This window comes from Malania oleifera, chromosome 1 (assembly GCF_029873635.1).
Source record: "Malania oleifera isolate guangnan ecotype guangnan chromosome 1, ASM2987363v1, whole genome shotgun sequence".
Taxonomy (NCBI): Eukaryota; Viridiplantae; Streptophyta; class Magnoliopsida; order Santalales; family Ximeniaceae; genus Malania; species Malania oleifera.
Window position 1 is genome coordinate 122,533,572 of NC_080417.1, and position 24,955 is coordinate 122,558,526.

The following is a 24,955-nucleotide window of genomic DNA, read 5'->3' on the forward strand; positions in this document are numbered from 1 at the left end:
TTCTGTGTGGGCCACGTACTGAGGACATTGGAAGATGAAGTATAAGATGCATGATTCCTGTGTGGATGTGTTGTGTGCATGTGAATTTAATTATATCATAAAAATAATGGTATAACATATTGTGAATGCATGCGTGTGTATGCGGTGAGGTAAACATACCACCAGGAGTTTGCTGAGAAAGGCGAATGCTCTGTTAGGTAGTTTTTTGGTATCAGTGCAAAGGGATGCTGCTTATATGGGCGGGTAGACATCCCGATCCTTGGAAACCTCCGCTTTTATAATAATAAAAATGTGTGTACTGGCGGTGAGGTAATACTTCACTTGAGAGTTTACTGAGTAAGGTGAGTGCTCTGGTAGGTAGTTTTTAGTACTAGAGCAAAGGTTTTCGATTTCCTTTTTTTTTTTTTTTACTGCTTTTAAATTGAAACCTCATATATAAATCCTAATGACCCCCACATGCTATCTGAGTGGCAAATGAATGCAAAATCATAATTTGAACACGGTTCAATGCCCTAGTGAGGGGTGAAATTAAAGTTTACAAAGGAGCTAATGCATCATGATTAATTAAGTACTCGAGCTATCTTGAATATAATTATTTTTAATAAAAAATATCTATTTGTAACTTGTGATAGTACATTATCAGAATGAGTTAAATTGTGATTAATATAGTGTAGTGAAGGCTTTCATATTTATCTAATCTCCATTTTTATATTTAATAGATATGATGGATACGTAAAACAAAAGAAAATGTAGTTGAGGGCCGTAAAGCTGCAGACTTTATTAAAGAATTAAACAAAATGAGCATGTTCGATATCCAAGGACAGTTTGGCCGAGTGGTCTAAGGCGCCAGATTTAGGCTCTGGTCCGAAAGGGCGTGGGTTCAAATCCCACAGCTGTCATGTTTTCAATTCCTTTTTATTATTATTCTTTTTTATAGTATTTCATGCTGAACTATAAATGCATTCGTGTCCGTTGGCCTTGGATCGACAGCCTGAACGGTAACAAGGTCGTCTTCCTCCTCCACTCCTCCGAGAGACGCTCTGAAACATCCTTTGGGCCTACGGCAATGGCGAGAACTCTCAGAAACAACTCTACCATGTCTCACCTCGTCACTCGCTTCCTAACCTCACCAGCTATGTCCGTTCCCCACAGCACGAGACATTTACAAACCCTAGCTTACGAAGAGGTTCAACCCTCTCCTTCCAAACCCTATACTTCCACGGCTTTCGTTATCCACGGTCTTCTCGGATCTGGCAGGAACTGGCGGTCCTTCTCTCGGAACCTCGTTTCCGTGCTTTCGAATTCCTCTCCCTCCTCCAGTAATTCCCCTCCGTCTCTCTCTCTCTCTCTCACACACACACACACACACACACACGCACGCACGCACGCACATACACACACAAATTACTTTGATCTTTTTTGCTATGAGGTTGAGGCATTTTGTGCGTGAATAGGTTGGAGGATGGTTCTTGTGGATTTGAGGAACCATGGGAGATCAGCCGAGATAGAAAGTCTACGTCCCCCTCACGACATGGTCAATGCTGCTAGGGATTTGGCTGATTTGGTTAAATCTCAGGGTTGGGCTTGGCCTGATGTCGTTTTAGGCCATTCCTTGGGCGGTAAGGTTGCATTGCAATTCGCAGAGAGTTGTGCGAAGGGGGACTATGGTGAATCGGTTGCCTTGCCCAAACAGGTATTTGATATTTCTTTGCCCAACCTTCGTTACTATTGTGCATTTCTTTCATTTTTTTAAATATGAATATATCTTGACTGTAGTTATTGAAAAGTTATTTTAATTTTGAAATGATTGATTTTTACACACAATTGACGTATCCAAGGTGGTAACTGGCGAGAATGTTACAGATCTGCAAAATTGGAAATATGATAGATTTTCTGGTTTGTTTGTAATCCAGTTGAAGATTTATAACCATGTGAAGGTGATAGTAGTCAAGGTAATTGAGATTACTCAGCTAGATGTACATACTTTACTTTAACATATTAAGGTTATGTTTGGTTGGAAAAATGTCTATACTTAGGAATAGAATGTAAACATGTGATAATTCCAAAAGAAAATGCATTATTGCAAATGATAATATAATAAACTTTATTAATTCATAACATGAATTAGACAAGGAATTATACCATGGAAACGCATATCTGTATTTCTTTGTTGGACTGAATAATACAAACTATTGCATGAGTGAATCTTTTCTAAATGATTATGTTTGTATATTGCATTCTAATTTCATTTCATTGTATTGTTATCACTAATCATTCTGCAACCCAAACAAAACCTAAATGATTGAGCGACGAGGCACTTCCATGCCTGGCTGGAGATATAATAACAAAGGTTATATTTAGAGGAGTGATGACTATTGAGCATCAAACTTCCATTTTATCAAATTGTGGGAGAGAATGATAAATAAAGACTAAACATGCAATGAGCACTCTATTCATCAGCAAGAAGCTTTTGTACTTATATTGGATAAATTATGTGATGGGTTTAAGTGTATCAAGGAGAATGTACTTGATATATTGATCAAGAATTTGTGTATATCATGAAACTAGTGAGTTTCTTATTTTGAACTTATGTTAAGAGTTCGTGTTGAACTTTTGCCTTTTTGTTGGTTGTGCATAACTTAACAGTCATTTAAGGACAGGGTGGAAGGGGTCTCACGGCATGTGTTGTCAGCTGATAATGTAGTGGCTAGAGTAGGTTTGAATATGACTGCTTAAAATTTAAATTAATTTGTAGAATTATTGGATTAATTTTTTGTTAACTTTGGCTAGTCCAAAGCTTTTATTTTCTATAAGTGATAAAAAAAAAAAGAAACTATTTTTTTTTTTGATCAAAATGGGGTAAAATATATTGATCAAAAGAATACTTACAAATACACTGGCCATTCCCAGGCCAAATGATACATCATAACCCGGGCATACCCAGAGACCAATCATGGCCAATCCTCTGTAGCTAAAAAAAAAGAAACTTGAGTGAAGTTAGAGTGTACACAGTAGGAAAAGGATTCATCCTACACAAAACAAAAAGAAAAAAAATCAAAAAGAAAGGGAGAAATATATACCAAATAGATCAGGCTGAAGCCATGAATTAATGCTGAAGTTTAAAGAAGTTAAAACCTTAAAGAAATCAATAAAATGGATGATTTCTTGTTGTTAAGGTTGGTAGTTTCTCAAAAGGTGGGTGGTTCCTTGTTGGCACAGTTTTAGGGTTTTGGGAGAAGTAAGAAAAGAGAAGGCTTTATGGACTTGTGCAGCGTGTCTTGATCCCATTCCAGAGCTGTACTAGGGTGATCTTGGGTGTATTTTTTTAGATAATAAAAGAGTATATTAGATTGAGAAGAGAGTTACAACCTAAGGGTACAAGAGGTCCACCTGAAAAAATTAAAAAAAAACAGAAACAAAACAAAAAATAATAATTAATATAAAAATGAAAATAACAAATAAAAAAAATAAAAAATCCGAAAAGTAGTCCTATCCAAGAAAACCTCTTTTCAATCCCTTCCTGTCATAATTCACTGAGCACTTTAAATTTGCAAGCTCCCTTTGACACTTTTTGCCTTATACTTACCTCATCAAAGCGCACTTCAATTCCGCCAGCACCACATATTTTTAAATCCAGTTTATTCATTTTATCTTGGGCTTCGAAGTCCTTCCTAGAAATCACTTCCACTGGTGTAGGTCAAATTCCATCATTGCACTGCAGTTTTTTATCCAATCCATCGTTCTCAAAAATAGGAATCCCCTCCAATCCTTCCATTGGGGAAGGATGTACATATGATAGATCCCCGAGAACATCACAAGAATCAGAAACATATCCATATTGTTCCTGAATCTCATCCAACAGCAGACCACCATCACAGTCAAAACTCACTGATGTCATCACTATCGTTATCTGAAAAATCTCCCCATTTCTTAACCTCCTTTCCTTTACTAACTCCGTCACTTGCTATATCCTTCGTCTTAGCAAGTGTATCTTCCACAATGCTCAACTCTCCTTCAGAATTTCCCCTTATAATCTATGGCTTTATCTCAGGGGAGTGCTGTCTTTCTGCTTCATATAATTTCTTCATTTTCGCACCCATCATTGCAGCCTTTCGATGAGCATACACCTTAGGACCCTTAGATTTTTTAGAATTAAATCCTGAAACACCAGATTTTATACCCAATCTAACTTCTTTTTTGTTAGTCCTGTCAACACCAGCACCTAATGCCTCTACAAAACCAGAATCAACAGCCAATCTGGTACTTCTATTATTATCATCATTTTATTCACAAATTGATTCCAAAACCAAATTAAAATTATCCTGATTACACTTGGGGGTTATGTTGATCCAATCTATGCTTATTTTTTGGAGCTGGAGAAAGATATTTTATTTCATTAACATCTTGCTGAATACCCACCTCTAGGGGTGAGCATAATTCGGTTAAAACCGAATTAACCAAGTAAATTTGGTTGGTTCGGTTCGGTTCGGTTAAAAACTTATTGGCTCAGTTCGGTTTTCATTTTCGTTGAATTTCAGTTTCGGTTCGGTTTTTGTGTTCTGTTAATTCGGTTAACCAAATTAACCTAGTAGTATAAAATAAATTAATAATAAATAGTTATATATATTATATAATATATATTAAATATTTCATATATTATATGTATATATACTAAAATTTTATTTATTTTTTATATGTTAGATTAAAATATTTATATATGTTATATATATACTAAAATTTATTTATTTATTTATATATTATATATATATTAAAATTTTATATATATTGTTTAGATTTTATATATATTATATATATATATATATATATAAAATTATTAAATCGGTTAACCGATTTAACCAAAATTTGGTTTAGTCGGTTTTGAGTTAGGTTAAATATGGAATTTCTATTGGTTCGGTTAATGAGATTTTTTAACCGAACTGACTGAATACTCACCCCTGCCCACCTCTCCCATATGTAAATTTTGGCTAGAAAAATGGGCTTGTTCAAGAACAAGGTCGTTCAAGGGAAGGGCCCAAACACCCATATCCTTGCCTTGGACCGTTTTATAAGAGACTTCTTTTGAATCCAGAGAAAGGCCCATAGCATTCTTGTAAAAATAGTGGGCATGTTCTACTAAATGGCCCACCTTTGTTAAAAAAGAAGCACCACCTTTCTCGCAAACTTGGCCCAAATCTAGGATGTGAACTAGACAACTAGGCCCAGACTTCGTACTCACATTGTGCTTTATTATGTCCCTAACCACCACTGCAAGATTAGCAGCAACCGCCGGAACCCTAGTTCCGTGCACCTTATGGATGTTCACCTCTGATCGAGCGGCATTGTAATCTGGTAATGACATCCCTGATTCCTTCAATCGCAGATCAGCTTCGCAACTAAGACACAATCTTTCTAATTGTGGACTACTTGAGAAACCTTTGCCTATCTCTCCTTCCATCACCACCTTACTCCACAATTTGGGTACTGAAAAGTGCTTGCCACACCTGTTCCTTCAAAATTGTGACAAATTTCCTTCAGAAATTTGTAGAACTCATTCGCAAAGCTTTGCCAGCCAATTTTTTTTACACCTCTTGGAATGAACATAGAAAAATTCTTACCTTTTTGCCGACCCTAATTCCAAAATTTCCCCACCCTCATCCACCTAATCACTATTCAACAAAGGAAGTTTCGCTTGTGAACGCTTCTAGAATCCCTTTACAACTGAATGAAATTATGTAGATCATCTGTAAGCCAGGAAATTGCCTCCTTCATGAATTTAACCTACCTATTTCGAGAAACGTTATTCTCAAGCATGCATAGTTAAGGGGTATCCCCCTCCTTATCTAATCTCAGATTGAAGGATTTTCCTTCGATCTGCACCAAATGCCTTACCATCGAGGATTGAAGCACAACGAATTGGCATCAGGCAAAGGATGCTGCACTGCTGCAATGTTCAGTGATGGTTAGGGTTCAAAGGTTGCAATCATGTATGTTGAGCAAAGACCCAAATACTTCGACACTTCGAGAAAGATCTCAGAGAAGATCTTCGATTCTACCACAGAGAATATGATGCTTCGACAAAAAAGAGGCTTCTAGCCTAGCCAAGATTGTTGTCGAGAAAGCTCACATTTAAGACCAAAGTTTGATCTTAGGTGAATATATGGATGGTTTAGGACATGAACATTAAAAACAAAGAAATATAAGCAATGACAGAAAACTTTATTTCAAGAATTTCCAAAACTTCCTTTATTTTCTAAGGAGGGTTTATCACTTTTTGTACTCTTTTCTTTTCTCTTCAATAAAATCTCCTCTTTTCTATAAAAAAATACTTTCCAAAACTCATTTCTTTAATATTTTTATTTTTGAGCATTTTTTTTAATTTTAAAATTTTAGATTTTAGTATTTATGATCTTTTAAAAGAAATTTCACATCTTTATGATTTTCTATTTTTGAAAAAAAAATTGGAAATTTTTTTTATTTCTGCAGTTTATTGAATTTTAAAGATTTTTCTGCAACTTTTGTAGTTATTTTGAATTTTTAGAATTTATTTATCAATTTATGTTTTATTTGATTTTTTAGAATTTATCATTATTTATTTTTTTTTTGGAAATTTGTTGTATTTTTGATTTTTTTTAATCAATTTTCTGTATTTTTTGAAATTTTCTGCATTTTTGTTCTTTTGGAAATTTTTATTTCTTAATTTGCTATCACTCCACATTCTTATCTTTTGTATTTTTGATTGTTCTGTATTTTGATTTTTTGCATTTGCTGCATTTTCCTTTTGTTTTTTCTGATATTTAGTTTCTACTTTTATTTTTATTTTTATATTTCATGTATTTATTATTTGTTTTATTTTCTATTTTAGTTTTATTCTAAATTTATATTTTTCTGTTTTTTAAATTTTACTTTATTAATCTTTTTTTTTTGCATTTTCTACATTCTTAATTTTTTTCATTTTCTACTTACATGTGCTCACACACTCGTATATGCACGAGAGAGAGAGAGAGAGAGAGAGATGGAGTCATGAAAATGGGGTAGGGAGAGCGAAACTCGAGAGTGAGAGGGACAAAAGTGGCGATGACTTGATATTTTTGTCTAGGACAACTAGTGGGCAAATCTGGAGGTAGGAGGGGCTACAAACAGGGAGGGTTGGGGGAGGTGGGCCTTGGCGTCACTTTTCCGCTGTGAAGTGCTTTAACCAAAGCAAACAAGCATACATTTTAAAAGATAAAGAGCAACAAATGAATTAAAAAAAACATGACCATTAAAGGTAAAAAATAAAAACAATAAATTTCAAGACTTCCTAAATTCATTTTTTAAAATATTTTATATGCGTATTTTTTTAGGGTTTAATTTTTTAAAAGGATTTATACTATTTTGACATCTTTATTTTTCTATGATTTTAAAACAATTTTGAAAATTTTAGTGTATCTTTATTTTTTTTTGTATTTCAAAGATTTTCTGCATTTTTTTTAATTTATTTTTTATTATTTGTTTTTTGAATTTTTGTTTTATTTTCTAATTTTTACTAATTTTCCCTATTCATCATTTTGTTTGATGCATTCTGAGTTTTTATTTTATTTTTTTATTTCTTATTTAGCTTCCCCGCATTCTTATTTTTTGTATTTTTTATCTTTCTGTAAATTTTCATTTTTAGCATTTTCTGAATTTTATTTTTTGAGATTTTTGTGTTCTATGCCTTTTATTTTCTATTTTTCTTCTACGTTTTATTTTCTGTATTTTTTGCTTTATTTTATATTTTCTTTTTTATTGTATTTTCTATATTGTCTATTTGTTTTGTTTCTATTTTATATTTTTATGTTTTATATTTTTTAATTTTCTGTCTATTTTCCTTTTTTTGCATTTTCTACATTCTTTTTTCATATTTATTTTGTTTATTTTTAATTTAATGCAATTTTTTTTTGGGTACTTTTGCTTTCATATAATAGTAAGAAGAAGAAGAAGAGCAACAATAACAATAAATAATAACAATAACAGTAGAAACAAGTAGCAGAAAATATTTTTGATTATTTTTGGGCTATAATAGTTAACAGCAACAATACTGATGAGGACCATGATAATAATTTTAATAATAATATTAATATTAAATTTATTTTGGCAACGTGGCATGACCATATGACAGGGGTGGTGGAGATGTGGGGTTTCTTGTTAGAGGTTGGCGTGATGGTTTGATGGTGCAGAGAGGCAATGGCGACTTGGCCAGACGACAACAGTGGGCAGATGTGGGGTTTCTTGCCAAAAAGAGGTGGTTTTCCAGGGAAGGGGGGGCCTCTTGGTTGTACTCTGGTGCGCTAATACGCTTTCACACACATCCATACACACAATGAGACCAAGAGAGAGGTAGTAGCTGGGTTGATTTTTGGCTGGGACAGCTAATGGGCAAATGAGGGTGAAGATGGTGCTTTGGTTTTTGGGGGGGGGGGGGGGGTACTTGGTTCTAATAGTGATTCACGGGTGCCTGGCTCAAAAACAGAGGCAAAGTAGTGAATGGGGGTGAGGAAGGAAGGTGGGGTTTGAGCGGATTTGATCAGGCTGTTAAGCTATCAAGAAAAAGTTTTTTATAGATAAATTAAAAAAAATGACCATTAAAGGTCAAAAAATATATATAAGGGCAGTACCAAAGACATTTTTTCTAGATTCTCCAATGTGCATTTTTTAATAATTTATGTATTTGTGCATTTTAGGATTTTAATTTTTTCAAAAAAGTTTATGGATCAAAGTTTTAAAATTTTCTTTTTTATGATTTGTAGATAATTTTTACATTTTGGAAATTTTATTTTTCAAAACAAATTTGGCATTCTTTTTTTTTTCTTGGATTTTTTTTATTTTAATGCTTTTTCTGCAGTTTTTTTTTTAAGTTTAGAATTTATTTATTCACTATCAATCTTATGAATTTTTGTTGTATTATCTGATTTTTACCAATTTTTTGTATTTTTTATTTTGTTTGAGATTTTATGGAATTTTGTTCTGTGTTTTTCATTTCTTATTTTGTTTTCTTATTTTGATTTTGTTCCGCATTCATATATATATATATATATATATATATATATTATTTTTTTTACATTTTTTCATTATTTAATATTTTTTGAATTTTCATTTTTAAATATTTTTGTTTTACTTTAAGATTTTATTCTACATTTATTTTTATACATTGTTTTATTTTATATTTTATGTATTTTTTTTTTTCTTATTTCAGTTTCTATTCTCCATCTTTATTTTTCTATATTTATTTTCTCTGTTTTTCTTTGTTTTCACTGTTTTCGCATTGTTTGTTTGTTTGTATTCTCTATATTTTTTTTATTTATATGATTTTTTAAAATTTTATTTTTTGGGCACTGTTGCTTTCACATAACAACAACAAGAAGATAAATAAATCGAGAATATTTTGGTTATTTTTGATAGTAATAACAACAATAGTGCTGATGATGATGATAATTATTGTTATAATAACACTAGCTAACATTACAATTATTTTCGCAGTGGTAGCAGTTGGTCGAGATGTGGGGTTTCTTGTTAGGGGAAGAGAGAGAGAAGTGATCAGGGGAGGTTGGTCCGTTGGATTAGCAGTGCAGTGGCAATGGTGGCATGGCCATGTGACAGAAGTGGTGGGGATGTGGGGTTTCTTGTCAAAAAGATTCAATTTTGTAGGTAAGGGGGCCTCTTGATTGTCTTGAGCTTCTATGTGGGATTGGGAGCCCCATGAGTAATTCATCGGAGAATGAAATGGCACAACTCTCGACTCGGAGGTTGAGACATACACTTATGTGATCCTTGGGTATACTTTTGGGCGGTGTCGTCCGACTATCAAGGGATGTTGTTCTTTGTATGTTTGACTAAAGTGCATGATGTGACTTTCCTTAGTTTTGTCTAGTGGGTGGTAAGTAATAGGTGCTCTTACATGAGGGTTGAATTGTGGGGGATGAGAGTTACCCTCGGTGCTTGTGGAATGTGAATTCAATTACTGTTGGAGTCATCCTCACATGCATTGGAATGTGAATTCAATCACTGTTGGAGTCATCCTCACATGCATTCACACACACATGTATACATACAGTGTGTGTGTGTGTGTGAGAGAGAGAGAGAGATGGAGGGTGGGAGCGGTGAGAGTTGATTTTTTGGTTGGGCCAACTAGTGAGCAAATAGGGAGGCAAGAAGGGGGTGGTTTGCTTTGTGTGGTTCATGGCTTCCTTGCTTGAAAATAGAAGCAAAACAGGGAATGGGGGAGAAAAGGAGAAAGAAGAGAGAAGAGAGTGTGAGTATCGACTGTCTCTATTTATTTTCTGTAATGAAAAAGTTTTACTTGGAGAAATGTTTTTAATGCTCATTTTTGCTGGTTGTAGAGTTGTGTTTTGCATGGATGATTTTTCACTTTTGATGATGCTTCATTTATTTCTATGTTTCTTGTGTTGTTTTTTGTTGTTGGACTAATGTTTTTAATGTTGAATTTTCTCTAATGTGAATGTAGCTAATGAATGTATCATTGTAGTTTATAGATCGAATTCATTTGTAGAATTTTCATGAATGATGCCTATATTTTATTTTAAATTAAATTGCCTCAATATTTGTCATCAAAGGGAAAAACATGCCTAATTTTTTTTTTTGGTTGTGTCATCTCGTAGCTTTTCTAAAATTGTTTTTATCATTGTGTTGTGTCCCTGTCCTATTTTTGTATAAGTGCTTCTTGGATGCTCGTCCTAGCGATGCTTAGGACGGTTGAAGTTATTTGAGACACTCCCCCCAAGGAATGATGTTTGGCTTGAAGCCATGGAGTACAATGAAGTTAGATGTGTTGTTGTTGGCCATGACTATATGTTTTGCTACTTAGTTGAATGTAGATTTGGGAATAAAAATTTTCTTTTAATTATTTCACTCACTTTTGAATGTTGAACATAATGTTAATAATTAGGCTCAGCTAATGATCTTGTTATTTTGTTGAATGCCCTAATTTCCTCTCGTTTTTTATTGGGGAGTGATCATAGATCTGAAGCCTTGAACCTGGGTAATTTTTCTTGCAAATCATTTCTTCTTCTTCATCTCACATATGTTGCTAATATTGTTTATTTTCAAATAGGTCCATTTATTTGGAAGGAGCCGGTTGGCATCACTGTCAAAAATTATGAAAAAGAAAACAAAACACCAAAAACAGAACTTGAAAACCAAAAGTAGTAACCTGTTTGTTGAGTATTTGGCAAACCAAAACAAATTAAAAATTAAAAATTAAATAATACCTATGTTTGTCTTTAAATCAAATAATATTTTATTAATGTGATTAAAATAATAAAAATATAAAATAGTACAAATTTAAAAACCTATAATAAAAGTAATAATTATTTTGATTATTTTACTTAATTGTTATATTTCAAAATCGCTTTACAACAACAACCTTATTGTACATCACAATTGAAAAATAGTAAAAAAATATCTTGTAATTGGCTTTTATTATTAAATTCTTTTTATGGATTTTTATTTAATTATATTTAAATTCATATTATCATTTATTTTGGCTTTAATCTAAAAGTGGGTATAGAATGAATGATTGAATCCAAAAAAAGTATTTATAGATATTAAAATTTTTTGACAATAGATTGCCAAAACAATAGAGAACTGACAAATCTGGTTCTCAATTTTTTCTGCAAACAGTTGAAATCCAACAACAGAAATAGAAAGTTGGCAACATAAACAAACATGTTTTTATGACGTGTTTCTTTACTGTGTAGAAACAGAAACAGAAATAGGAAACAAAAAATGGATATGATGCTAGACATGCCTTAAGATTCCTTCTGAAATCAAGGTTCCTATCTGGATTGCAGTCTGCAAAAAGAAAAAAAAAATTCACTAATGATCTCCGGCCAAATAACATGATGCAGATGCACTAAACAAACTCTAGGGTAAAAACCCTAAATTCCAGTTCAATTAATTTCAACTCCAAAAGCTGACCCTGATGGGTTTACAATGCTTATAAATTGGTAGAATACAGCCCTTAAAATGAAGAAGACATACTTGCCTTAAATAATTGGGAAAAAATAATCAAATGAACTAAAATTAAATTGTTAAAATCTTTTCGTAAGTGGGGCATCTTTGTGTTGCTGTACTTCTCCACAAGGGGCTATCACTTCCATCATCATTATGTGTGTATGGAAGCCAGAACAAGGAAATGGAATTGTGCGTGCACGGAGCATGAGAGGGGAGTAGGATTGTAAAAGCCATTATTATATTTAGGATGATTAGTATTTTGCACTTTAACTTTGTTAAGGCCACTAAATCCCATTATGACATTTGACCTGTGTAGACTTAGAATACAATTTTACAAATGACGGAAGAGCTAAGGATTGGTAACCAACGTATATATAAAGTGGTTGTTTTCATTTGGATCAAATGTTCACAAAGAACAGTTGATTAATGAGGGCATGCTCTGTACAGTTGGTGGTATGTAATGCTGAAGTGCTATTTGGAGCATTACATGAGGTTTTTTGTACCTTTGGCAACGAGGGGAACTTTTTATATTATAACTCGATGCTTTATGGTATTGATTGTTGGATAATTGGGAAATGCTAGGCTGATATAATGACCACTACTTTAGGAGGTTGCTAAGATGGGTAGACAATAATGCAAGAATGAATAGAGTAGAAGGAAATTTTTTTTTTAATCCTTTGGTTAGGTAAACAAGAATGCATAAATACAAAGATTGAGGTGGACCATTTAGAACAACAACAACAACAAGCCTTAAGTCTCACTAGGTGGATTTGGCGACATCATTTTCCGCAAATTCACCCGATCGAGAGCATTTTCCTCTAATAGATTAAGAGCTATTAAATCTTTTTTTCACTACCTCATTCCAAGTCATTTTAGGTCTACCTCTACTCTTTTTCATGCTAGAAACAACCCCCCACTCACTCCTCCGCATAGGTGCGCTAATAGGCATGCGTTTCAAATGCCCAAACCATATAAGTCACCCATCCCTCATCTTATCTTCGACCGGTGCTATGCCTAGATTACTGTGTATATGCTCGCTCCTTAATTCGTCTTTAATGTTATATCACTCATCCACCTTAACATTCGCATTTCGATAAATTTTACTTTTTGTACATGTTTCGTAGTTGCCCAACATTTGGAACCACATAGCATAGTTGGCCTTATAGCCATCTTATAGAATTTTCCTTTTGATTTTAAAGTATTCTACGATCACACAACACGCTTGACGCCCTCCTTTATTTTACCCAAATTGCTTTTAATTCTACGTATTACATTCTCTTCAATTTCCCCTTTTGCTTGTATAATAAATCCAAGATATTGAAATCGATAAGTGTTATTGATTTCTTGATTATCAAGTTTAATTTTCTCTCCACTACTCTCCTCCTCACATTACTCAAATCACATTTCATATATTTTGTCTTATTTGTACTTATCCTAAAACCTTTAGATACTAAAGCGGTTCTCCAAAGTTCTAAGCTAGGTTCCTCTCCACAAATACTTTCATCAGTCAAGACAGTATCATCTGCAAATGACATACACCAAGGGATCTCACTTTCGATATTCTTATTGAGTTTGTCAATCACTAGTGTAAAAAGATAAGGACTTAAAGTAGAACCTTGATGTACACCAATTGTGATTGAAAAATCTCTAGATTCTCCTTTTGCAGTCCTAATGCTAGTCATTGCTCTATCATACATATCCCTAATGACCTCTGTATATCTACTGCATACTCCAGTCTTTTCTAAGACCCACGAAAGAACTTCCCTAGGTACTCTATCATATTCTTTCTCAAGGTAAAAAAAAACCATATGCAAGTCCCTTTTCTTTTCTCTAAACTTTTCTATTAATCTTTTTAAAAGATAAATAGCTTATGTTGTTACTTCTTAGGCATAAAACCAAATTGATTCTTTGAAACCTTTGTTTCTAGTCTTATTATTACCCTTTCCCAAAGTTTGATTGTATGACTCATAATCTTAGTCCCGCGATAGTTATCAAAATTTTGAATTTTGCCTTTGCTTTTGTATAAAGGTATTAATGTGCTTTTCCTCCATTCCTCCGACATTTTCTTGGTTCTTAGAATAATATTGAATTGATTAGTTAACCGTATAATTCCTTTATCCCCTAAATATTTCCAAACTTCAATTGTTATGTTATCTGGTCTTATTGATTTCCCATTTTTCATATTTTTCATTTAACTTCAATGACTCTAATTTTACAAATAAATCTTCTATTTTCTAGACTTTTCCTTAGCTGTCACTTGCAAGTTCAATCTTCCATTTTGATTTTCATTAAATAGCTTATCAAAAGATCTCCACCACCTCACTTTTGTATCTTCTTCTCTAGTTAAGACATTGTCTTCTCGTTCTTTACATTTTTTTTATTACCTAAATCTTTGCATTTTTTCTTTAGCTCTAGTAAGTTTATAAATGTCTCTTTCTCATTCTTTTGTATCTAGTCTATTGTATAAAGTATCATAAGCTCTATGTTTAGCTTCACTAATGACCTTTTTTGTATTTTTTCTTTTCTCTTTATACTTTTTAAGGTTTTTTATATTTCTACAACTTTGCCATATTTTATACCAATTTATTTGTGTCTTAACGACTTTTTGGGCTTCTTGATCCCACTACCAACTTCCTTTACTACCCAAGTATCTTCCTTTGGACTCTCTTAAAATTTCTTTTGCTATCTTTATGATAGAGTTAGCCATCTTATTCCAAACAATATTAGCATCTTCCTTACCTCCTATTGTCCAATCACACTTTTTGAATATTTTATCTTTGAATTTTACTATATTTTCTCCCTTCAAGCGCCACCACCTAGTCCTCCTGTATTGATTTACTACTCTTTTCTCTTCCATTTTTTAGTATGTATATCTAATATTAGGACTATGCTATGTAGCCAAACTATCACCTTGAATAACTTCACAATTCTTACAAGATAGACGATCCCCTTTACTAGTTAAGAAGGAATCTATTTGGCTTTTATTTTGCCCACTCTTGAAAGGTATCCAATATAACTAAATTTTAAGATATGGAAAAATTTAAATTTTTTTATCACCAACCTCATTTTTATCTTCATATTTATGTCTTCATGTACCCTCTCATAACCTATATTATCCTTTCTAATGTGTCCATTCGAATCAGCTCCTATGAATGTCTTTTCGGATGTTGCTATCCCATGTAAAATATTTTCCATATCTTTCCAAAATTGTCTTCTAAGATATTCTGCTAATTCTATTTGGGGAGCATACAAATTACACACTAATGACATTTACTGTCTCTAGGCCTAAGCTTAATATGGATTTTAATGATCCTATCCTCTATTCTTTTAACATCTACTGCATTATCTTTTAGGTCTTGTTTTATTTTTTATTTTTTTTGGATAGCAAAATAAATTCATTAGATAAATAAATAATGTACAACAAGGAGAGAAGACATCTTCTTAAAGAAATTTGAGAATCCCTAGAAAACAAAACCAAAAAGGAAAACACAAAAAAACAGCAAGCTCAAATCAGCATGCCCTTAGTAGTTACTTCCGATCCTGCTGAACATCTGTCAAACACTTCCCCTTAAAAGTTCCATTGCCCACGTGCCACAAAGAAGCCATAAAAAGCACCTTTCTCCCACACCAACCAATATGGGATCTTCTTCCCTAAAAAAATACGTAGATTATGTTCCTTCCACAAACCCCATAACATTGCAAATAAAACACAATTCCATAACGCAATACCTTCCTTCCTCCTACCAAACCCCACAAAAGAAATTCCAAAAACTCCTCCACTGTTCTTGGACAAACCCAACTTTCTCCAAAATAATTAAGTAACTTATTTCAAACCTTCCATGCAAAATTGCAATGCAGTAAAAGATGAGAAACAGATTTTGAACAATCCAAACGAAGCATACAAATTTCAAGGGATAGAGCCTTTAAAGGTCAACTCATCTGCAGCAAGTCATATTAGTATTTATTCTTTTGAGCAGAACAAACCAAAGAAACACTTTGATTTTATGGGGGATTTTGACCTTAAAGATTATGTTGTAGGGTGGAAAGGAATGATTAGTACCAACCAAGAAATCGAAGAAAGATTTATTTGAAAAAGCACCTTGAGGAATCTAACAACCAAGAATGACTATCATCCTTAGACGACACTCTACAGTTGTTCAACGTAACCAACAAAGAAGATGATTAAATAGTTCCCTATCATTCGAGGCTTTCCTAAAATGAAAATCCCAAGAAGGCAGAGGACAACCCAAATCTATGATAAAAGAAAAAATGGGATCATTTTTTCCTGAGCTCATACAAAAAAAAGCGAGGAAATGGCCAGAACAACATTCCCCAGCCATATATCTTTCCAAAAATGAAAATTACAACTCTTACCCATCACAAATTTGGTATGGGGAATAAAGAGAGAATAAATTTGTGAAATAGCTTTCCATGTGTTTTTTGAAGAACATTCAGAACCTCAATTAGTGTCCCACCCATTCGCATCAAGGCCAAATTTACTTTTGATAATTTTATGCCACAAGGATGAAACCTCTAACAGGAACTGCCAAAGCCATTTAACCAAAAGAGTGTATTCTTGGACACCAAATTTCCAAGACCCAAACCACCCCCTCTTTTTTAGTCCTACACGCTACTTCCCAATTCACTAAGTGATCCTTAAAACCCCTTACCCCAGACCACAGAAAATCACTCATAATTCTCTCAATTTTACTAGCGACTCCCATTGGGATTTTAAAAATAGACAGAACAGCAGAATGCTAGAAAGACAAGCCTAAATTAGAGTAATCCTCCCTCCCAGAGAAAAAAGGGCTTCCTTCCACCTGTCTAACCGCTTAAACACTCTCTCCACCAACGAATTCCAGAAACTAGCTACTCTAGGATTCCCCCCCAAAGGAACCCTGAAATAGGATGTTGGTCGCCTCAATTTCGCACACCTCACTTCCAAGGCAAGTTCCCTAACACTCTTTATGGGCACATTAATTTTTGCAATACCACTGTTTCCTATATTAATCCTCAACCCTGATACCCTTTCAAAAATTCATGGAAACCCCTTTATATTTAGAAGAGAAGACTTATGGTCCTCTAGGGTAAAAAAAGTATCATTCGCACACTGAAGGTGAGAAACCATAATCTCCTCCCTACCCACTTTGAGACCTTTCACTAACCCTCTACACTGCCCTCTCAACCAACTTACTCAAAACATCTGCTACTAAAACAAAAACAGAGAAAGAGGATCCGCTTCTCTAGTCCCCCTCATTGGGCCCTAAGCCAAGATTTAGGTTCACCATTTACTATCATCGCAAAATTCACATTAGACATACACCCTTTCATCCATTTATGCCATCTTTCTCTAACACCCTTCCTTACTAAAATCTTATCCAAAGAATTCCCACTCACTCTATCATAAGCTTTTTCAAAATCCACCTTAAAGACAAGCCCTTTCTTAGTCCTTCTCCTAATATCCTCAACGATTTCATTTGCAATCAAAATTGCATCCACAATCTATTCCACAACCAACCACCCCCCCCCCCCCCCCCCCCCGGCCTCCCGAAAAAAAACAAATACTAGAAACTAAGGGGCCCTTTGGTATCACTGTAAAAAATTAGAGAAACGAAAACCAAAAACGAAAATCAAAAATCAAAAACAGAAACTAAAAACTAGAAAATCAACAACTTTTTTGGTTAACATTTATAAAACTAATACAAATTAAGAACTTAACTAAAAAGATGCTCATTTTTATTTTTAAATCAAAATATTATAAAAATATGATTAAAATAATGAAATTACAAATAATACACATTAAAAAATTACTATGACAAAAATAAAATTTATTATAATTATTTTACTTAATTGTTCTACTTTCAAAATTTTATTGGAGATGACAATTGATAAATAGTAAAAGTATTTTGTAAGTGGCTTTATTATTATTATTATTATTTGAAATTTATGTATATTTTTATTTTAATTATATTTAAATTTATATGATCATTTTATTTTGATTTTAATTTAAGTGTATAAAATGAATAATTTAATCCAAAAAAAATATTTTTGGATATTTAAATTTTTGGCAATAGGTTGCCAAAACTGAAAATCATGAAACTTGGTTTTCAATTTTTTGGCAAACAACTGAAAATCAGCAACAAAAACAAAAACTGACAATAGAAACAAACTCATTTTATAATTTGTTTTTTCACCGGAGAAACAGAAATAGAAAACAAAAAACAGCAATGACACCAAACAGGCCCTTAGCTAATTGGTATATAATCATAAATCTTTATTTACCTATTTTTCTAGGCACCTAAGTGATAAAAGTAGAGCTAATACTCTTGCTAGGAATCTCGTTCCAAATAAAATTCATTGAAACCCTCCTAAGATCCATTCTTCACCACCATCCAACAATCATGATGAAAAGCTAAATTAAAATTGTCTGACCTAGGAAGTTTTATCCCTCTCCATCCCAAAAACAGTGACCCTAACTTCCTCTTCCTCAAAGGGGTCTCTCTAACTAGGCTATTTTATCATCAGGCAAAGGATCCCACTCTAATCCTTCTACCATCGATCTACTTTCATCCTCCTTAGAATACAGATTATAATAGAAATCTGTGATCTCCACAGCAATTCTATTGAAGTCTCTGATAATAACCCTCCTTTCCACCTCTATCTCACTAATCAAATTCTTTCTTATTTTTCCATTACCCATTGTATGAAAAAAATTTGAACTAAAATCTCCATCTCTAGCCCACTTAAATTTTGTCATTTGCGACCAACTTCTCATTTCCTTAAAAATCAGCTCTTCCATTTCATTTTTTTAAAGAAATCCTTTTAGCCTCATCATCCCTTGAAAGGGTCACTCCTTCCTTTTTGTCTAACTCCTCCAAATCTCCTATAGTAGTTGACTTTTTAACCCTAATATCTCTGTCCACCTCCCTATTCCATACTTTCAGGTTATCTTTCAACCTCTTCAACTTCTTCATAAATCTCAACCCCTCCCAATCCCTTTCTACATCCTCACTCCACAAATCCCAAACAAGGGATTGAAAAGAGCCATGGTCTAACCACATGTTCTCAAACCTAAATTGGGTGGGGGCCTCAAAGAACTTTCCTAGATTCAATAATATAAGAAAATGATCAGACGTGGGTCTAGCTTATACAACTTGAGAAAGATTAGGAAACTCCTCCCATTCATTAGAAAACAAGAACCTATCAATTCTACTAGCCACCTTCCTAGTTCCACCCACTAACCACGTAAATTTGGCATTATTCTAAGGAAGATCCCTTAACCCACACTTCTTAATAATTAAAACAAACTTCTGCATAGATGCATTAACCCTACCACCCCCCCTTCTTTTCCTGAGGGAACCTGGCTGCATTAAAATCTCTACCCATAATCCACCTTGTGAACAAAACCCAGAAACAAAATAGGTCTCATCCCAAAAAGAAATCTCTAAGAGCAAGCCTAGAACCATACACAAAGGAAATCCACCATTGATCCCTATCTCTAATTTTGAGGAGGATCGAAAGAGAGAAAAAGACCCACTAAACTATCCACTCTAGTAATGGGCCTAGGGTCCCATGACACTATAATGCCTCCCGCCACACCTCGAGTGGGTACAAAGGCCCAATCCATCTACCGTCCATCCCAAATCCCTAACAACCTCCCCATCTCTACTAACTCAAGCTTATTCTCCTGCATTAAAACTATATCAGGAGAGTTCTAAGTGAAACCTCCCTAATCAAACAACTTTTCCTAATATCCCCTAACCTCCTAACTTTCAAACTAATAATCTTCATATCTAACACGCTTACCCCTTTTCCCTGTTCCAATTCCTTCCCCCATAATTTATGCAAGAAACCAGATTTTTTAAATTCTTTTCCACGCTCCTCTTTTTTTTTTTTTTTCTCATAAGTTTTTGGACTCAACCTTAACTTGACCTCAACACCTACAGGATTCAGTAGCTTTAACCCCATAACATATAAGAGCTCATTTGGGTCTCTATTGTCCCTCTCACTAGCCCCTTGGCAAACACCTAAGTCACTCTCCTCATAAGTTTCCTCCTTGTGGCATAAAGACTCATCAGAAAAAAAGGACTGAATAGGAATAAGAAGAATACCTTTTCCAGGTTTCGAATATCCATAGTCTCTTCGTCCTTACCTCGCCTGACATCCAGAGGACTGACACCAACAACCTCACCTTTTCAAGAATAGGCTCAGGGGCAAGGTGCAAGAGCCCCTCATCAAAAAAAGTTTTACTTTGATCAGACCTATACTTAACAAGGCCTTCTAACCCTTGCCTGATACCAGAGGACAATAAAGGCCTCTTTTCCTGTGTAAGTTAATGTGCAAGTGATTGTTTCTTACTCAGTAATACCTCTTCCATTCTATCATTAAATCCCCATCAAGTTCCCCCCCAATTATCTTCTCCTCCCATGTCTATCTCACTTCTCAGCTAATCAACTAATAAGCCGGAATCAGAATCACAAAAGTTGCTGGGATCATCATCTGTTTTTGAACAGCATCGTTATCATCTGTATGTGTACCTTCACATTCAACAGAAAGCAACCCCTTACTACAACTAGGATCAATTTTGAGAAAAATACTGCTCGCTTTCTACTGAACTGAATTTTGTTTGTAATCCTCTAAAGTATCCCTATGCAAGAGTACAACATTAGAAATCTCTGCCTCCCCTTCGGCTGAAACCCCCTTCTAACCCCCTAATTCCGTCATCATGTCTATAAGTCGCTCAGTCTTATCCATAGAAATATCGACCTTCTGAGTAAACTTATGATTATGCTCCCCAGTCCCTTCCACCTCTTGGTTTGCTTCTTTAATTATTATCTCAGTTCTGCCCACTGCCTACCTCACTTTTCTCTTTAAAGTTCTGTTGGGACTGGGTAAAAACATTAATTAACTTGTCCTTTAGTATAGCCTCCTTCGGATAATTCTTAGCCTGCTACCCCCTTTTCCTTTAATTACCCATTTTGTGGCTGTAAGAGGCTGGTTGCAGGCTCAAATTTCCCTCTCCCAGACCCCTTATTAAATTCGGAATCAATATTAAATTTTGGGCTAGATAGGGAAGTTAAAAAACCTTTCCTGAAGTCATGGGATTTCCCATTGTTCTTTCCCAAATTTATTTTCCCCTCGTCGACATGTTGCCAAAGATTGCTGCGAATGTTCGCTTCTTCAATTTGCTCAAGCCCCAACTTTGCTCCATTGTCAACCTTTCCTATCTTAACATGTTTAAGGAACCACATACTGAGCACCTAAAGGCATGAAGCTTGTTATGATGACAAGAAAGTTGCATAAGTGCTTCAAAAAGGTTTCTCCACCCTTCACTGTTCTTACTCTCTAGAATGCATAAAATGCTGTGTTTTCCTTCTGCACTCTCCTTTTCTATACGAAGAAATCTCCCGTTGTCATTGAATCACAATTCAATCAAGGCCTAAGTTCCTTCACCTTTTAAGTATAGTCCTCCTCAATTAAGTTCGTCAACACCTTGTTTTTCTTTGCATATCACCCCCAATATCTTCACAATCTAGATAAATTCCTCTTTCTTAAGAACAATATACGAAAACTTTCTCCCTACGAGCTCTGAAATCCGTAAAGGTGAGGGCTTAAGGTGATTAGCACAGAAGATTTTGTGTTCAACCTGCACTGTTGAATGGCCTCCCCACCCAAACAGTTACCTAACCAGACCGCCCCCCCCAAACAAAAAAATTCTTTCAAAACTCCCATGAAATCGAAGACGAGATAAACAAATCATACTCGTCCACCACTTCTGAAAAATCAAAATGTCAAACAAGAGTTCTCGGCAAGCCAAAAGAACATACTTCAAATCGCCTCTTAACAACCAAAGAATATTTGCCGAAGACTATACTGGGTACTTCAGCTAGACTAGGATGTTTTGCCTGTATGCTCTGGAACAAAGACTACACTGAGATCAATTTTTGGGAAAAAGATACTGCAGATGGTTAAACAGGGGTCTCTGAGAAGAAAGAATGTCAAGGAAGATTTGTCTACATAAATTGGTCAGTTATCGTAAAAGGTCAATCGACTAGCTAGAGAATTGATTGATTAAGATAAGAATCACACAACCACTCTCTGTCGTTGATGGAATTGCATGAACCCTAAAGCCAATGACTTGTTGTATGCATCGCAGGGGTTGGACAAGAAGATGATAGGTCTTGCTAATGAATATATGGTCTGAGCACTCTAAAGGTGTCAAATCTTTTATTTGATTTAATTCCAGGTCAAGGTTAGTCAAAGTACTAGGATTCAAGCTAGAAGATAAGGAGAAGGATGTTTAGAGTTGTTTGCCATTCTCATTGTTGCGAAGGGTAGCTGCATCGTGAAGGATGGTCCATCTTCTTGTTTGCATTCTTTTATGTCTTTGTCTACAATAATTCCCACCCCATTTTTATGTTTCTTATTTCTTGTGTACCAAAGTTTAAATCTTAATTTTTCAATTTCTCTAGCTTCCTCCCTTACTCATTTTGTCTCTTGAAGGTAAATTAAGTTTATTGTCCTTCAAAACATTGTTTCCACTATTTGCATATCTTGCCCATAAGTGTTCCTATATTCCAAGTTTCTAATTTAACATTAGTTTCTTGTGCTAACTTCTTAGCCCTTCCCCTTGTATATTGACTGGTCTATCCTCTTGACTCAGGTGAATTTGGTAAGGATTCATAATATATAGACCTGACAATTTTTATGGTGATTATCAGTTACTAATGCTACCCTACTCCTTTTATCCGAGCTTGGGACCAATTGTGTATAGAAAGATAATTTATGTTATACAGGTGAAGTGCAAGTTTCAAATTTTATTTTATTTTTTTGAATGCAAACTTATTTCACATAGACAATACAACAAAAACTAAAAACCCACACCACCTACCTTGAGCAATCTAAACGTGAAGAAAATAAATCTACCCTTAAAAATAAATTTTAAATTTTCTAAAAAATCAAGATTTGCAAAAAGAAGACACAAAAAAACATATGTTAAGCCTACAAATCGAAAACAGAATGTCTACATGCACATGTTAAGTCTCCAAAAACGTAAACACAAAATCCACTCTAATAATCAACGATTGAAAAGAGGGAAAAGCAAAGAAAAAAAAATCAAGAGAAAAGATATCTCTGGCGGTTAAAAACAACAAGGTTGAATTCTAGGCAAAAGTTTAGTGCCCCAATAAAAATAGCAATGACAACCGACTGAAAATACACATTAAGTACTCTTTGCCACCAGAAATTTAATGCCAATAACATATCCAATAGAAGACTACAAAAAGCAACGAGGGATTGCAAGAATTCTCCAAACCAAAATCAAGATTGGCAATAAAGTTAATTTAATTTTTGATGCAAATTTATTTTAATAGTTGGCTAGATTTATTGAAAATAGCGGAGTGTTACCATCAAATTATTTTTTAAAGTAAAAAACATGAGGAAATTTTCTGCTATCCTTAAAATAAGTTCGGTAGATTTTTTCCTGTTGCAGAACAGCTGTGGGTACTAGATTCCATCCCTGGAGAGGTAAACTCTGAAGGCAGTAATGGAGAAGTTGAGAAGGTTGTACAGACCTTGCAGAATCTACCATCATCAATTCCATCACGGAAGTAAAATCTCTCTCTCTCTCTCTCTCTCTCTCTCTCTCTCTCTCTCTCACATAGTGCATGTTTATTCATTGGGTGTCGCTGTGCAGGTTTATTTAGGGTATTTTCTTTTGTCCTTCAATCACTCTAATTTACAGTAACATACAAATCTGACCATGATTGGTAATTTAGTTGTGGAGTGTTGTCTGATACTGTATATTGTTTAGGGAGTCTCTTATCTTTGACTATGCTACAATTCATTATTGCATTTGTAACAATCTATCATTGGAATTTGATTGACCTCAAGCTATACGATTTGAAGTGGTCTGTAGTCCTGTTTTCATCCACCCTGATTTAGCTTGAACAAGTAGGCATCATTGAATAAACATGCTTGTTTTTGGATGTTTAAAAAAAATAGGAAGAAAAAATGCAATAGATGTCATATATTTCTATTAATATGTCAATTATTTTATGCAACAAATCATATTCTCTGCTTCAGGTGGCTTGTGGATCACATGCTTGGGCTCGGTTTCTCAAAGTCACTGTCAGAATGGATTGGCAGCAACCTAAAAAAATTAGGAGATAATGAGACATGCACATGGGGATTTAATCTAGAGGGTGCCATCCAAATGTTAGATTCGTACAAGTAAAATTCCACATCCTCGTATATGAATTTGAAATTACTTTATCCCAAACTATTTTTGTTGTTGGTCATTCAAACTTCTTTCCTCGCGCGCCCTCACCCCCCCGCGTGGGGCCCTTTTTTGTGTATGATTTAAACACCTAAATATTCTAAAATGCTGTAGGGAGAAGGCATATTGGTCTTTGATGGAGCACCCACCCAAAGGGATGGAGATAGCGATTGTGCGTGCAGAAAACAGTGACAGGTGGGACCAAAATCTGGTTCAGCGGCTTGAAAAGCTTGCTGCTCGGCATGAGGATGAATCTGAAGGGAAATTTTCAGTTCATGTTCTTCCTAATTCTGGCCACTGGGTTCATGTGGACAATCCAAAAGGACTACTCGATATTGTGGCTCCCAAGATAGCCTCCCTTCTATAATCTAACCTCCATTATTTTGAAGGTACTGGCCTTTAAACATTATCACTTAATGTTTAAGTCATTTATATTTTATTTTAATTCTATTGCCGCTTGTTGGCACAATAAGCATGATCATGGTAATAATCATTGGCTGCTGGAGAAAAATTGGATGTAGAAACTTCGTGACTCGGGGGATCCTGATTGTCAATTTCAAATTTTTTGTTTTCCTTGCAAATAATGGTATCTGAAATCTGAATCACTTTCGATGTCACTACTCTGCAACTAGGAAGGCAGTATTTTGATCCTATTATGAGTATTATTTGATATATTATGTCTTTGAC

General features: G+C 34.4%; 1 protein-coding gene and 1 non-coding gene across 2 annotated transcripts; both read left to right on the plus strand.

Annotated features, from left to right (window-relative positions):
- Window positions 1-819: 819 nt before the first annotated feature.
- TRNAL-UAG (transfer RNA leucine (anticodon UAG)) lies at window positions 820-899 on the plus strand. The gene has a single exon. It is a non-coding gene; the product is annotated as a tRNA-Leu (tRNA).
- Window positions 900-953: 54 nt separating this feature from the next.
- On the plus strand, window positions 954-24,849 carry LOC131162837 (uncharacterized). Its single transcript, XM_058119445.1, has 5 exons — window positions 954-1,319; window positions 1,455-1,693; window positions 23,488-23,600; window positions 24,076-24,222; window positions 24,383-24,849. The coding sequence occupies exons 1-5, from the start codon at window positions 1,067-1,069 to the stop codon at window positions 24,633-24,635; spliced, it is 1,005 nt and encodes a 334-aa protein (XP_057975428.1). The 5' UTR covers window positions 954-1,066; the 3' UTR covers window positions 24,636-24,849.
- Window positions 24,850-24,955: the final 106 nt, after the last annotated feature.

Coding starts and splice junctions, on each gene's coding strand:
- LOC131162837 (XM_058119445.1), top strand. CDS start 1,067: ATGGCGAGAACTCTCAGAAACAACTCTACCATGTCTCACCTCGTCACT. Junction 1,320..1,454: donor GAATTCCTCTCCCTCCTCCA/GTAATTCCCCTC, acceptor GTGCGTGAATAG/GTTGGAGGATGGTTCTTGTG. Junction 23,601..24,075: donor TCATCAATTCCATCACGGAA/GTAAAATCTCTC, acceptor TCTCTGCTTCAG/GTGGCTTGTGGATCACATGC.